The sequence below is a fragment of the Neltuma alba genome, unplaced genomic scaffold (assembly GCF_004799145.2).
Source record: "Neltuma alba isolate B1F8T4 unplaced genomic scaffold, ASM479914v2 tig00013194_pilon, whole genome shotgun sequence".
In the NCBI taxonomy this organism is placed as follows: Eukaryota; Viridiplantae; Streptophyta; class Magnoliopsida; order Fabales; family Fabaceae; genus Neltuma; species Neltuma alba.
Window position 1 is genome coordinate 55,760 of NW_021637499.1, and position 14,090 is coordinate 69,849.

Consider the following 14,090-nt stretch of genomic DNA (forward strand, 5'->3'; position numbering starts at 1 on the left):
TGATTGTTAATATTTCTTTAATGATAAAGATGATATTATTTCTTTTTTTTAACAATTTCTGGATAATATTGAACAAAAATTTTTTTATTCTCAAAGCTACTTGACAAATAAATTCAGGGTTAAATGTTCATTAACTACACTAATTTCTCCCTCCATCTTGAAATATAAACAAATTTTAATTGTCTCACACACTTTTAAAAAATAGTTTTAATTCTCTTAATAATTATATCTCATAATGAATATTTCGAACTAAAATGCCTTGTGACTAATTCTTAATTTTATTTCTAACTTAATAAGAGTCATTGAATGAAAAATATTTACTTAAGGGAAATTTTGGGATTTTGTTTTCTGCCACGTTTAAAAATAGGGAGTAAATTTTGATTGTTTTTGCTTATAGGAAAAACAGAAACCAGTAACCATGTTTTAATACATTATTTAATAATTTATCATTACGACCAACTGTTGGTTGAATAGTAAGCAGTCTTATCCTATAATAAGAACAACACAAATTCAAATTTAAAAAATTACATTTATTGAAAAGACTTTAACCTTATTATTTTCGGCTTGATAGAGGTTTAGTCTCAGGTCCAAAATGATTCGAGACAAAAAAAATAATTTATCATTGCGTGAACATTCACAATCAAAATTCTAGACTATTGTAGAAGGCAAGTATCTAGGGATGTCTATCTACTGGTACTGTTAATAAATTATGCCGCAAGTTAAAAAAAATAATATAAATTATTAGTTTTATTTTTTGAAAAAAAAAAGTTACATCAAAAGGGATTTATATTTTATTATAATTGTATTAAGAGATATTAAAACTATAATTATTTTCTTGAACACCTTTAATAATCACCAGGTTTTTTTTACTAGAAAAAATGTGACTTACTTAAAAAAAATTAGCATTAAAAACAATGGAGAGAAAAATGACAAAATATAAAAATAATTAATATGCATTGTCCAAAAAGTAAGAGAGTTTTCTGGTTTTAAAAACTTGATGAGAAGCTCCCTGAAACTTTTAGCAACTTTAAACCTCGTTGCTAAACAAGTCTTAATTTTATTACAATAATTGTAATATTTACACTCTGTTTTTAAATATAAAAACTAGATGATTAATTTTAGTAGATTAAAAAAATAAGTTAAGTTAGTTATTTGTAATAAATATGTATTGTTTTTTTCTAAAATATCGTTTATAATTAAGTGTATTGATCAGAATTATCATTATTAAAAAAATTAATTTAGAAATAAATAAATAAATATAAAAGATAAAATAAATTGAGGTTTAATATTTAGAATAAAAATAAAGTAAAATGAGATTTTATATTAATAAAATTAAATCATTTAAATTAAATTAGTCCATCATTTTGCCTTTTTCCCCAGCGTGTAAAGGAGGCATGGAACCCAATTCTAGTGCCACGAAGTAGCCTTTTCCCGTTTTGCTTTGCTTGTTCTGCCTCTCTGTTCTTATTCTTCTTCAGTCTGCCATTTCATCTTCGTTGTATCGCACTGTGGCTTCCTCGCTCAGCTGAACGAAAACAAGGTTTTGCACATTAACAATCTTTCTGTTTCGCTTTGTACTGATAGATATTCCTGTTGTGGATGTTCATGTCGGCGCTTTCGATGTGTTTGTTTGATCCTATGGTTCAAGTTGTTTCTCTCTGATTGAGATTTGACAGCGAAGAAAGTGTGTCTGATTTCGAATCTAGTTTCCCTCTTCACATGTCGTTTCTTCTCTAGAATTTGTCAGTGAAGAGAATTTTCCTCATTCTTTATGTATATCGTACGCATGCTATTGATGTTTAGAGGCTTATTCTCGTTAGCTTCTTCGAAAGTCTTGAGAGCTTGGTTTGATTTGGGAACTTAGTGTAGAGGGCAGGAGTGATGCATAACGACTAGAAAGATATTGACTTATAGAAGTTCAAGTCTGAATCTGAATTACGCGGAGTAATAATGCAGGGGTGGTTATTTGTTGGATATATTCAGTTATTTCTTGGAAGAAGGTTCTGCAGGGCTAAATTTATCTAATTGATGGTGGATCATTCTGATTAGGGGCCCCGGTTTACAGGAGTCGTTGTAATCCTCAAGATTAGGAAGTCATAGGTAAATTGACGAGAACTCAGATAATGTTGGTCATCAAGTTTTGTTCTATTCTTATGCCAATAAAACATTTAATTCATTGCCGCCCCCAGGTTATGTCCATATCGAAACTGTGCAATTATTTCAATGTTGTGAGAATCGCCTCTGGGTTCGTAATTCGCTAATGGACAAGACCACTATGATGCATATTTTGTCTTCATATCAAGATGAAAAATATACGCTTCAATGTGTATTCGCAGTATTTGGCAAAAAAAAAAAAAAAGTGTATTCGCAGTAAAATTTTATTCTCTTGGCTTTTGTAGTTGAAGCTTGTAACAATTTAACATTGATTTCCCAACTTTTATCTATACAACAACAAGAAGCCTTATCCAACTTGTTATCTATCTTAAGCAAAAATGTAAAATTAAGGAGGACTTTGAAAGACTGATTTTATGAAACAAAAGTATTCGTAAATTTTCCTGTAGTGGAAGGTTCCTTTGAATTAAAGTTTTCTCACTGATCAAACAGTAGTGGTAAGTAAGGCTGTGCCAGAATAAGTAGGATCAGGATTTTTTTTTTTAATTGACTAGTATTATAAGGATAGCTCAATGTCATTTTACGGTGGATGAATGACCAATTGTGAAAAGTTAGAATAGATTTATATCAATATTTGTACTTATTCTTAAAATATTAAATGCTTGGGAAAATGCAGGCTTTAATGAATGATAATTAAAATGAGGGAAAATCATTAAGATCATCAACTGTTTATGATTTTCATACGGATTTCTTAACGTAGGAGAATCTGATTGGAGCAAGGGAATGTAATGCCCTGTTATGATTAGAATGACAAATATGGATGTAGATGCCATAATATGCTGGAGGATATAGCTGTTTATTGATTAAAGGGTGAAAGAAGATGCATTTATATGATACACTTACCCGGGCTACGTTTTGGGATCTGATGTTAATGCTTTGTTTGTAAAGCACATCTAGTTAACTTATTAACATAATATGCCTTATAGTTGGACTTTTCTTCTCTTTTCTCTTGCTCTGTGTAGTTGACTCCAAATTTAGTGGGTCTCTTTATGTGAGAGAGTTTTGAAATATACTTTCAGGTATGCCAAAAACTACATTTGTGCTATTTATTTTGCAGGTTGATAGCTTCCGCATTCACATGTCCCTTTAACGTTGCCTTCAATTTGGCTGAAATCTGATTAAAAAGCCATGCAGAAGGATACTAGTCTACATGTCCCTGCCCCGTCAACCCCCACTGGTCGGGTTAGGAATCGGAAACGCTCAAATGAGGTTAGTTGTTTTAAGTTTTGCATCTATCTCTCTCTCTCTCTCTCTCTTTTTAACGCAGGTGCAACTCTTGTTGTAATTGGTTTTGCCTTCACTTTTGGTTATTCCTAAATTGTGAATGAAACGTGAAATATTATCTAGTTATTCTAAAATTCTAATTGTGGAAAACAATTATCGGAAACCAGTCATAAATTTTTTGGCTTTTCTTAAATAAACTAATAAACGTTTTTTTTCCAATTAGCTTTACCTTCCTTATTGAGGTTGCTGTCTCTATATACAGCATTGATGTAATTATAACTTCACTATTTGGTTAATTATTCCCGGTATCTTTCTAGGAATGTTACTCACACCATCTGAAAGTGATTAAATTGATAATATCTTCTTGTCAGGCCATTCCAGAAGATGGCAAAGCAAATGGAAACCATTTACTTGCTGATGACAAGAACAAATACAAGTCTATGTGGATTCGTGCTCATTCAACATTTTGGATGATTGCTGGCTTTGCTTTAGTAATCTATATGGGTCATCTCTATATTACTGCGATGGTGGTGGTTATTCAAATCTTTATGGCAAAAGAGCTTTTCAATTTACTCAGGAGAGCTCATGAAGATAGGCAGCTGCCAGGATTTAGGCTATTAAATTGGTATTAGTCTCAAGTTGATTGTCATCCTCATAAGAGTGTTATTTGTTCTAGTCAAGATAAGCTAGAAATTAAAAAGCATTTTTCCCCCTAATTACTAAATGACCTGCTTGCATGAATTTTAATTCAATGTTTTTTATTCATTTTTAACTATCTCAGGCATTTCTTCTTCACTGCAATGTTATTTGTGTATGGACGAATCCTGAGTCAACGTCTTGTCAACACTGTGACGTTGGACAAGGTTTTATTTAAGCTTGTGAGCAGCCTTATAAAGTATCATATGGCAATCTGCTACTCCTTGTACATTGCAGGTGACTTTTGAATATCAATCTTGTCTATTAATATTCGTTGGTGGTGCTTGTGCAATCTCTTCTCGATGCGTGACCAATATCTTGTTAGTTGATATCTAGAATTGTGGTTTTCCTAGTTGTATTACCTATCCTTTGCGTACTGATACTTTGATTTTCTTCCCCTCTCTTCATTGGTCAGGGTTTATGTGGTTCATTCTCACGTTAAAGAAGAAAATGTACAAGTATCAATTTAGCCAGTATGCTTGGACACACATGATTCTGATTGTTGTGTTTACACAATCTTCCTTCACTGTGGCAAACATTTTTGAGGGAATTTTCTGGTAATATGACCTCTGAAGGAAGAGAATGTTATGCTATGATATGTTAAGAACTTCCCTTCATTAATTTTTGAGGACTGTCTTTTCCACGGCGCATACAAATTGATGTCTTTCTTTATCCCTATGAAGTACTGTTTAAGCTGGGTTTACTGAATGTTGCATGATCTCTGTAAATAATATTCTTTATTGTTTTAATTAATTATTTGACTAAAATTTGACGCTGCAGCTGTCAACTGCTTGTATGCTGAACTGTGCAGATAGCTATCAGTGTATAACCTTAGATGTGGTCCATGTGGATTTGGGCTGTATTATAGGAAAGATGGAGGATAAAAAAGGAATAGAAGTAAAATTTACAATAACCTTGCCAGAGTACAAGTATAAGCAAGATAAGTTATATTTCATAAAAGAAGCACAAAAAACACACTCCTAGTGTTTGAGAGACCAGGTTCTCCAAAACAACACTCGCTAATTGTCTAACCATCACAAAACCCTTCCTCCCGAACGTCTCCAGCCAACAGCTCCCCCTCTCTATCTCACAGACTTCACACACTCCACATGAACTTACCTTGGCCCATTAGGTAAGGGCCCATTGTCTCCAGGTCCAACACAATGACGGTATTTTTCCTTCCCTTGGATGTGTTCATATTAGTATTTCTTTCATGTTGGAGAACAACAGGACAATAAATTTTAAGTTTATTCTTAAAACGTGACTTCTCTCAACTCCCACTTCACCCAATGTCTTTCTTTGTTTTGAATATTGTGATCTATAATATTTCTTATTAAATTACCTTTTAATATGAAAGGTGAGATGGATGGCTGGAAGATGTTTTTTCTTTTTTCTTAAAAAAAACAATTATCAAGGAATGTTGCTTCCTCCATTCCTAATTGCAAGACAAGATTTTGAGGGTAGGTGTCCTTTAATACTCTTTACAAAATTTTAGGAGTAATTAATAATTTTTCTCTAAAAATGCCCCTAATCAATGAATAAAAAGACTTGATCTACATTGGAGTAAACATATATGCAGCCTTCTCCATGTACAGAATGCTGAGCCTTAATTGAGGGTGGAGGTGGAAAGATGGAGAAATTTTGAGGACACGAGTTAGTTAAAATTGGTTTTTTTTTTGGGGGTATATTTAGGTAATTTTGTCTTATAATTAGGAATGGAGGAAGCATGAATTACACGTTGCTTAGACAGTGCATCCTCATCCTGCAGAAATCAATTTGAACTCGGTTCTTCCAGCATCATTTACTGACAAGTTGGTGCTGCAGTGAAGGGAATTGGGTTGAGTTCAGTTGTTTAATCCTTTATCATAGTTTTTAAGTGCCTGTTCCATCTAGTTGTGTGCATCCATAAGCATAAGCTTGAGTGCCGTTTTTAGCAAGGAGGCCGGGTTTAGATCTATGGTTCTAGACTTCAATTTTTGTGTGAAGAGTGATGACATATCTTGAGAGCCTTTTTTTTTATTTTTTTTGTTATTTTTTAAAATAAAGGCAGGTTAAAGTTGAATGTAAATGTTCTTGTTAAAATTGAAAGCCCATAATAGTGAATTGCAGATGCTGTTTGTTCCTTCAGTTTTTTTTTTTTTGGGCATAGGTTTATTTTTTGTACTATAATCCTACTACCCTATTCTCCTGCTACCATTTCTTTCTTTCTTTCTTCTTCTTCTTGTGTTTGTTTAATTGTACATGGGATGCTATATGTTTTCTCTCATTAGAAGAATTTTGTTTTTGTTTTTATGTGCTGTCACTGCTTTTTGTGGCCTGAAGCCTTCGGCAGTTGAAATTGTCGCATGATTCTTGATTATTTTGTTTTGCCCGCATTCTCTAACACATGTACTCACTCTGCAGGTTTCTTCTTCCAGCAACACTTATTGTCATTAATGACATTGCTGCTTATATCTTTGGTTTCTTCTTCGGAAGAACCCCATTGATCAAGTTATCTCCTAAGAAAACTTGGGAGGGTTTTATTGGAGCATCCATTGCAACCATAACCTCTGCATTTCTGGTGGGAATGAATAACAATTTGGTCATATGATGCCAAAACATGTTCTTGCTGGCTTTGATATTTTTTGGGAAAAAGATCACAGGGCACCATCTTTACTGAATGGGTCTCACCATGTATGCACACACATGCACTGCATTTTGGGGAGAGCGACTACCAATTTGGTCATAAAGATCAGAAATTAAGTTCTTGCTGACTTTGATGATGCGGGAATTAAGTTCACGGTGTATATGTATTTTAAAATAAACAAACACTCTTGTTTTGGTGTGAATGTGATTATAAAATAAATACCCATTGGCATTTTCTTAATCTATATCTGTAATTTTGTCTCTATGTGTCTATATATGTCTCACATAAAACTGCTCATGCAGCTAGCGAACATCATGGGTCGTTTCCAGTGGTTAACGTGTCCAAGGAAGGTAGCTCTTTAACTGCCCATAGCTATTGATATTTCTAGAGCATGGTGCAAAATCCAAGCAACTTATGTTTCTTATCTCCCTGGAAACGACATGCAGGATTTATCAACTGGTTGGCTTTATTGTGATCCTGGTCCACTGTTTAAGCCAGAGTCATACCCCTTACCAGGAGCTATTTCTCAGTGGGTGAGTCACTTCACAATAAGCTTGAATTTGAAAATCTCAACCCCCCAGGGTTAAATTCATGCCTGCTTTGTTGTGCGAGATAGGTCAATATTAAGCTGCATAAAGGGTTGCAAACAAAAGATGACAACGTTTTAGCACCTAAATGGCTTTGACTTAATCTCTCCCATTGTGCAGTTTCCTTGGAAAGAGATATCAATCCTACCAGTTCAATGGCATGCTTTATGTCTTGGCTTATTTGCATCAATTATTGCACCCTTCGGAGGTTTCTTTGCAAGTGGTTTCAAAAGAGCTTTCAAAATAAAGGTCTGAACTTGTTAACTCAGCATTTGAGCAATTATCTTCATCCGTATGTGTTGCTGGTATTAAATGTTTTTTCTGTATTCCCTTTCTCTGAAGGACTTTGGTGATAGCATTCCAGGACATGGTGGAATTACTGACAGAATGGACTGTCAGGTAACCTCTTTTGATGTTTGATTTTAAGAAAATTATGTTGAATTTAAAAGTATATCCTAATGGCATAAACATTTTACCATATCCTGAGCTTTTTTCTAAAAACTTTTTATCATGGTCATAATTAGATCTAGCTCTCCCATTCTTGCTTGAGGGCCAATTTGGTACAGAGTAGTAATGGAAAGGGAGTGGGAAATTTCTGCCCTATAAACATGGAACGCTTTCTTTCTGACAGAGACGCCCTGCCATCCAACAAACATCAACAACTATAACAACAAGAGCCTTATCCCATCAAGTGGGGTTGGCTACATAGATCACACAACATTAGCATGCTCTATCTAAAAACCAATTCTTCTAAAAAGCCACTAACCAAGAGATGATGATTAATGACTTCTTTAATTGTCCTCCTCTGCCTCCTTCTACCTCTTTTCCCAGGGCTATAGACTATCTGCTTACCTCTCCTTGGTGGCACATCCAATAGCCTTTTTGTTCATGACCAAACCATTTAAAATGATTTTCTACTATTTTCTCCTCAATGAGTGCCACACCAACTTGTCCTCTTATATGATCATTAGGTATCTTATTGTTTATTGTATGACAACACATCTATCTTAATATTCTTGTCTCTCTATTACCGCCGCTTTATGTATGCACTGTTTCCCTTTCAATACCTAACATTCACATATTTACAGTATCGCTGGCCTTGCTGGGGGTCTGATAAAATTTTCCCTCATTTTTTTACCTTTCTTCAAATAACTTTTCCATACGCCAAAAGAACTCTTAATAATAAAGACAATCATGGACACTAAATATAGAATGGTGGGAATACTAGATATATTCTTATAATTCTTTCTAATTTACTGTCGAGAAAGTTAATTGGTCTATTAGCTGCTGTTTGTCACATGAGAAATCCAAGTGTTGACAAACATATTTATGTATGTTGAAATAACAAACAAATATGAGAAATCCAAAACTGGTGGTGTTGATTTCTAAATAGTTTAAGAATGGTGGATTTTTTTTTTTTTCCTTTTAATATATGTCCCTTTTAAGATAGGTTGCTAGATACTTGGAAAATTATTAGAAACGAGCATCAACTGCCGCTTTGATGTTACATGAACTTATGCCATTCGTATGTCTATGTAATAGTCCAGTCTGATGAACAGGAGTATCATGCATATGTCTATAATATTGGCATATTTGCGTATCATAGTGATGTAAATATTTCGGTTGAAGGTGTCTCTATTGTACTACCTCCGATCCTAAATTTAAGAGCTAGATAACTAATTTGCGGATATTTAGGAAATTAATTAAGTTAGTTATTTGTAATAAATGGTATTGTCTTTCTTAAAATATTCTTGTTAACCATGTCCATTAAAATAGAAACCTTTTAACATATACAATTACCATGAGAATTACTTTGGGAATAAATAAATAAATATGGGAGAAAAATGGATTGTGGTTTAACTAAATTGAATCTCTAACCAGTTTATATATTCAAGACTGGAGATAGTATTTTTTATTTGTTTGGTAGATATAGTATACTGTGTATACTTAAAAAGGGCTAGCCTCCTCCTAAGGAGGGGAAAAACCTGCTTGAAATTTCTGGAGAAAATGACATTTTATTATTCATAGTTCATTTAAAAAAAAACAAAACAAAACAAAACAAAAAAAGTCCTCCGAGGGCCATTGAAATAAGTTGTTATTGGGGTTACCGAAAGGTACTAGTCATGATCCTTGAAGTTTATGACTTGGTCTTTTGAGGTTATAATGGTATTTTGAATTTGTTGCTATTTCTGAATGAAAACATTCCTGGAATGTTTGAAAGTCTACTTTATATGAGACGTTATCTTAACTTTTAAGATCCTTAATTGTTGATATTCATCAACTCAAATTTTCATTTGCTTGGTTATCATATTTTAGTGGAGATTAAACTTATTTTTTTAAAAAAAAATTTTCCCCTAATTTGCAGATGGTGATGGCAGTTTTTGCATATATTTATCATCAATCATTTGTTGTGCCGCAAAGTCTGTCAGTTGAAATGATTTTGGATCAGGTATTTTGCCATATTTTTATTATACCATGAGTTATAAATCAAATTTAATACTTGAATTAAAAGAAAATTAATTAATGCTGATGTTTGCTTCAGATATTGATGAACCTATCATTTGAAGAACAACGAGATCTTTATACAAGGCTGGGTCAGATGCTGAGTGGAGGCTTTCAGAGGCGGCGTTAGATTTCTACTTTGTGATTTCATCATCATTAATTAATTAATGAGGGATGATTAATAGAGATAATTTGTACATGCTTGTTCTAATTTCTTAGATAATATTGTTTGAAAAACCAAGAAGCTGCCTATCAGGATGTGTATAGTAGACCTTTACCACTAATGTTTAACTAAATTTCTGCTTTAGCACTTGAAAGGTGATTACGCTTTTTTCTTTTTGAAATAAAATTGTAACATTGGTCTTTTAAATTTATATGCTTTAGCTTGGTCCCTTAATTTTATGAATCTTTTTTTCAATTTGCCAACCCTAATATTTTTAGTCTCAAATATCAGCCAAAAGAATTTGAAGTTCTTATTGTAATTTGACAATTTTATCAAAAAATAATTAATTTAATTAATTTCTTTAATGTGTGTGAATGAGTTATCTAAATTTTAGATTTAGAGATGAAGGGAATATTAACTCCAGAGTAATTATATAGGATCAATATATTATCATGTCTCGTTGTAATATGATGTTTACGGAAATTGATGTCCCAAAATAGAGGGCAAAAAGAGGGTGAGATGAAGAGTCTAACGTCATAGAAATGGGATTATAAAAGCCAACCAGGAAATGGGGATTGGATTGATCCGGTCGAGTATGGACATTGTTAAAATAAAAAAGGTCAAGCTTGGACACAGGAATTTATAAAATAGATATAAAATTCCTCTTACATATTTATCTTATAAAACAGAAAATTACTTAAAATAAAAAAGTGTACTTACGATTAAAATAAGATGTATTTAATCAACATAAACTTAGCTGATGGGAATTATCAGCAAGTAGCGCGAGTTTGATTATCAATTTTTGCTTTATAGCTTGAGACAGATTAGTTTCTGCTATTAATCTAAGATACTCTTAATAAGAGCATTAGTTGAGGTGATGTGAGAAATATGGACAAAAAAAGGGGTGATACGAAGTTAAAAATTTTACCCTGGTCTCAATTTTGTTTTAAAAAGTTGTGTGTGTGTGCATGATTTATTTGATGTGAATTCGTATTAATGAACTTTAAGCATTATAACTCCTGTGAAAATATAGAAAATATTTCTTAGGCCATAATACGAATAAATTTTTTTTTTTAAAAAATATAGAACCAATACGACTTTTAAAGTTGTAAATTATATAACACTAAAAGTATGTTCTAAAAAATTTGGGAAAATTGGTTAAAAATTTCCATTTGACAAATTAACTGGGAGAATGGATCTTGCAATAAATGTAAATGTGAGCCCCTCAAATATCAATAAGTGTGATAGGAAAAAGATTATATTGCCCTGACTAATACTAAATATATATGACAGATTCTCAATTGCATATGAGGGATCTTCACTTGTATATGATGGATTCTCAATTGCATATGAGGGATCTTCACTTGTATATGATGGATTCTCAATTGCATATGACTAATTGCATATGATAGCTATTTATTTGCGTATGACTTATTGCATATAACGAACACTCATTTGCATATGACAGATTCCCTCCTTGTATATAGGTCCTTTTTGCATGTTAATGCTTAAGACAAATGCTAATTATTAAGGAACAAAAAACGAAGCAGGCACTAAACCAGTTAATGTAGTGGTTCAAGTGGGTTAGATCGGGATCAAATGGGTCATATTAAAATAATATAATTTAATTAAAAATAACAAAATGTAATACTATTAATAATTACTAGTGACAAAATACAAGAAAAGACAATAGTAGTTTGATTGTAATAATAACAAAGTACTACAGCATTGAGAATTTTTATTTTTACAATTTCTCAATAACTAAAATTAGTAATCGTTGATACCAAAATCATCACTAAAATTAATTTAAATCTATAACGATTGAGATATGAGTAGCTAAATGAGGAAAATTAGGACCAATAGCAACATAATCATCCAAACCGGTTCATCACCGCTTTGATTAGTTTCATATTGATTCCATTTCTAGTCGATTCAGCATTCAAACCAGACCGGACCATTGGTTAATTCATCGGTTTTTCTGGTTCGGATTGGTTTCTTTTTTCCTTACTAATTATATATGATGAGTCCTCACTCGCATCTAATGGATGCTTACTTACATATGGGTTTTTATGTTGTTGCATATGGGATCTATGTCACAATATGCAAATCACTTGTTTTAATATGCAAATACCTTCGGTGCAAATTTCATGATGTTAGTTTGTAGATAGGAATTTGTTTGAATACTATACAGAGAAATTTGTTTATGTAAATAGTAACATATATTGAATTAAAATTAGCAATATGTAAGTTTAAATCAATAATATGCAATTAGAATATGTGATATGCAACAAGATTTCATATGCAACAAGGTATCAATAATATGCAATTAGAATAAGCTATATGCAACTTTGGATTAACAATATGTAATTAGGATATGCAATATACAATAAGGTCTTATATGCAACTAAGCGTCCACACATGCAATTGGAATCACCAATATGTAACTTTTGGATTAATGATATCTAATTATGATTTGTGATATGCAATAAGATTCTATGTAACTAGGTATCCATAATAAGTAATTAGAATCAGCAATATGCAAATTTGGATCAACAATATTTAATTATGATCCATGATAAGCAATAAAATCTTATATACAACTAAGCATCCGCAATATGCAATTCGAATTTGGCATATGCAACCTTGGATAAAGGGACCTAAATATTTCAGGACCATTACCTAATTAATTTTTTAAACAGGGATTTATCCTCAGTTTTTCCCTAAATTTCCAAAACACTGTCTATTCTCAAACCAAATTTACAAAGCCAAGTAATTTTTCTTTGACATACTCTTGTAGATTCTGAAAGATATGTGAAGGTCTACTTATATTTAATTAATACGAGAGCATTTTATATACATTGTTTATTGTAAAAAAAAAAACAGACAGGGAAAATTAATGTATAAGTATTTATAATTTTACCTTCCCTTAGATTTTTTTTCTTGTTTATCGGGTTGTTATAATTTCCTAAAATTTTTTTGGAGCAGAAATCCTTAATTTTAAATACTGATTTTTATTCTCATAATTTGAATTTGTCTGGTAAACATTATTAGTAGCTAATGATGTGACTGTCATTCACCATGCATCTAGATTAACGTTATCATATGGATCTGAATAAAATAAACATCAACCATAATAATTATGTATAGATATAGGGAAGGATTGTGAATACAAAACTTTTCTATTCTTATGTTAGTAATAAATAAATTTAATTATTTCATTCTATTTTTAAAAATCCGTTTTTAGGATAACTCACACGGCGCTTCATCAGCATCCATACTAAGTTTTGATTTTTTTTTTTTGCTGAAAAAGCTTTGATTAACAATTATGAACTTAGTGTCTTATATCTGTAATTAAAGATCATAATCGAATCCTTTGTATCCTTTTAGTCCCACACACACATAATGCATTTTTGTAAGATGAATCGACGAACATGCTTCCAGCTCTTTTAATTATTAGTATATATTCCAATTTTCCATAAACCACTTTTAAAATTATCTCACATATTTAATTCCGTTATTAGTATGTATGCTTAAGACAATTTATCTATTTCATTAATAAATAAAGCAACACATGACCTTCAAATCTTATGAGCCAGATTGAGCCTCGCGGACACACGCGCTGCATAGCATTGAATTGAGTCCCACATCGAGCAGAACAAAAACTGCACAGCGTCTGACAGGCTATAAATAATAAGCCGAGCGGCCATTCCAAGGCATACCTTTCTCGGCCTTTTGGCTAAGATCAAGTGTAGTATCTGTTCTTATCAGTTTAATATCTGATACGTGGGCCATCGGCCCACATGATATTAAATTAATTTTTTAGGTGGAGAGTCCATTACGGTAGCTTGCTGCCGGGACTCTCGAGCGTCGCCCTTGCGTTGCACTACTGCATGGGCCTGGCGCACCCCTCCAAGCCCAGTATAAACATTAGGCCAGCTTGATCTCCTTTTTGCGAATTGGTGGCCCATTATTGCCCGCGATACTGAACCATTTTGTGAAATCCGAGGCCCACTTGGATGCAATTGGTCCTCTGTTTGCGTCCCATTGAAAAAAAAAAGTGCCTCCCAGCCTCGTGTGTCTGTCTTACACTATTTTAAAGGCCGGTTAAAAGGTTGTTTTA

At 32.6% G+C, this 14,090-nt stretch overlaps 1 protein-coding gene and 1 non-coding gene across 3 annotated transcripts; both read left to right on the plus strand.

Annotated features, from left to right (window-relative positions):
• Positions 1–1,431: 1,431 nt before the first annotated feature.
• Positions 1,432–10,177, plus strand: LOC114735255 (phosphatidate cytidylyltransferase 2). Of its 2 annotated transcripts, none has more exons than XM_028922938.1 (12): positions 1,432–1,540; positions 3,230–3,381; positions 3,768–4,021; positions 4,178–4,329; positions 4,508–4,649; positions 6,496–6,652; positions 7,021–7,068; positions 7,165–7,251; positions 7,426–7,554; positions 7,648–7,704; positions 9,671–9,754; positions 9,848–10,177. In XM_028922938.1, the coding sequence occupies exons 2-12, from the start codon at positions 3,301–3,303 to the stop codon at positions 9,935–9,937; spliced, it is 1,281 nt and encodes a 426-aa protein (XP_028778771.1). In that variant the 5' UTR covers positions 1,432–1,540; positions 3,230–3,300; the 3' UTR covers positions 9,938–10,177. The 2 variants fall into 2 exon arrangements, with proteins under 2 accessions (XP_028778771.1, XP_028778772.1); XM_028922939.1 differs by lacking the exon at positions 1,432–1,540 and adding an exon at positions 2,004–2,100.
• Positions 10,178–13,685: 3,508 nt separating this feature from the next.
• LOC114735263 (U2 spliceosomal RNA) lies at positions 13,686–13,880 on the plus strand. Its single transcript, XR_003739247.1, has one exon. It is a non-coding gene; the product is annotated as a U2 spliceosomal RNA (small nuclear RNA).
• The last annotated feature ends 210 nt before the right edge of the window (positions 13,881–14,090 follow it).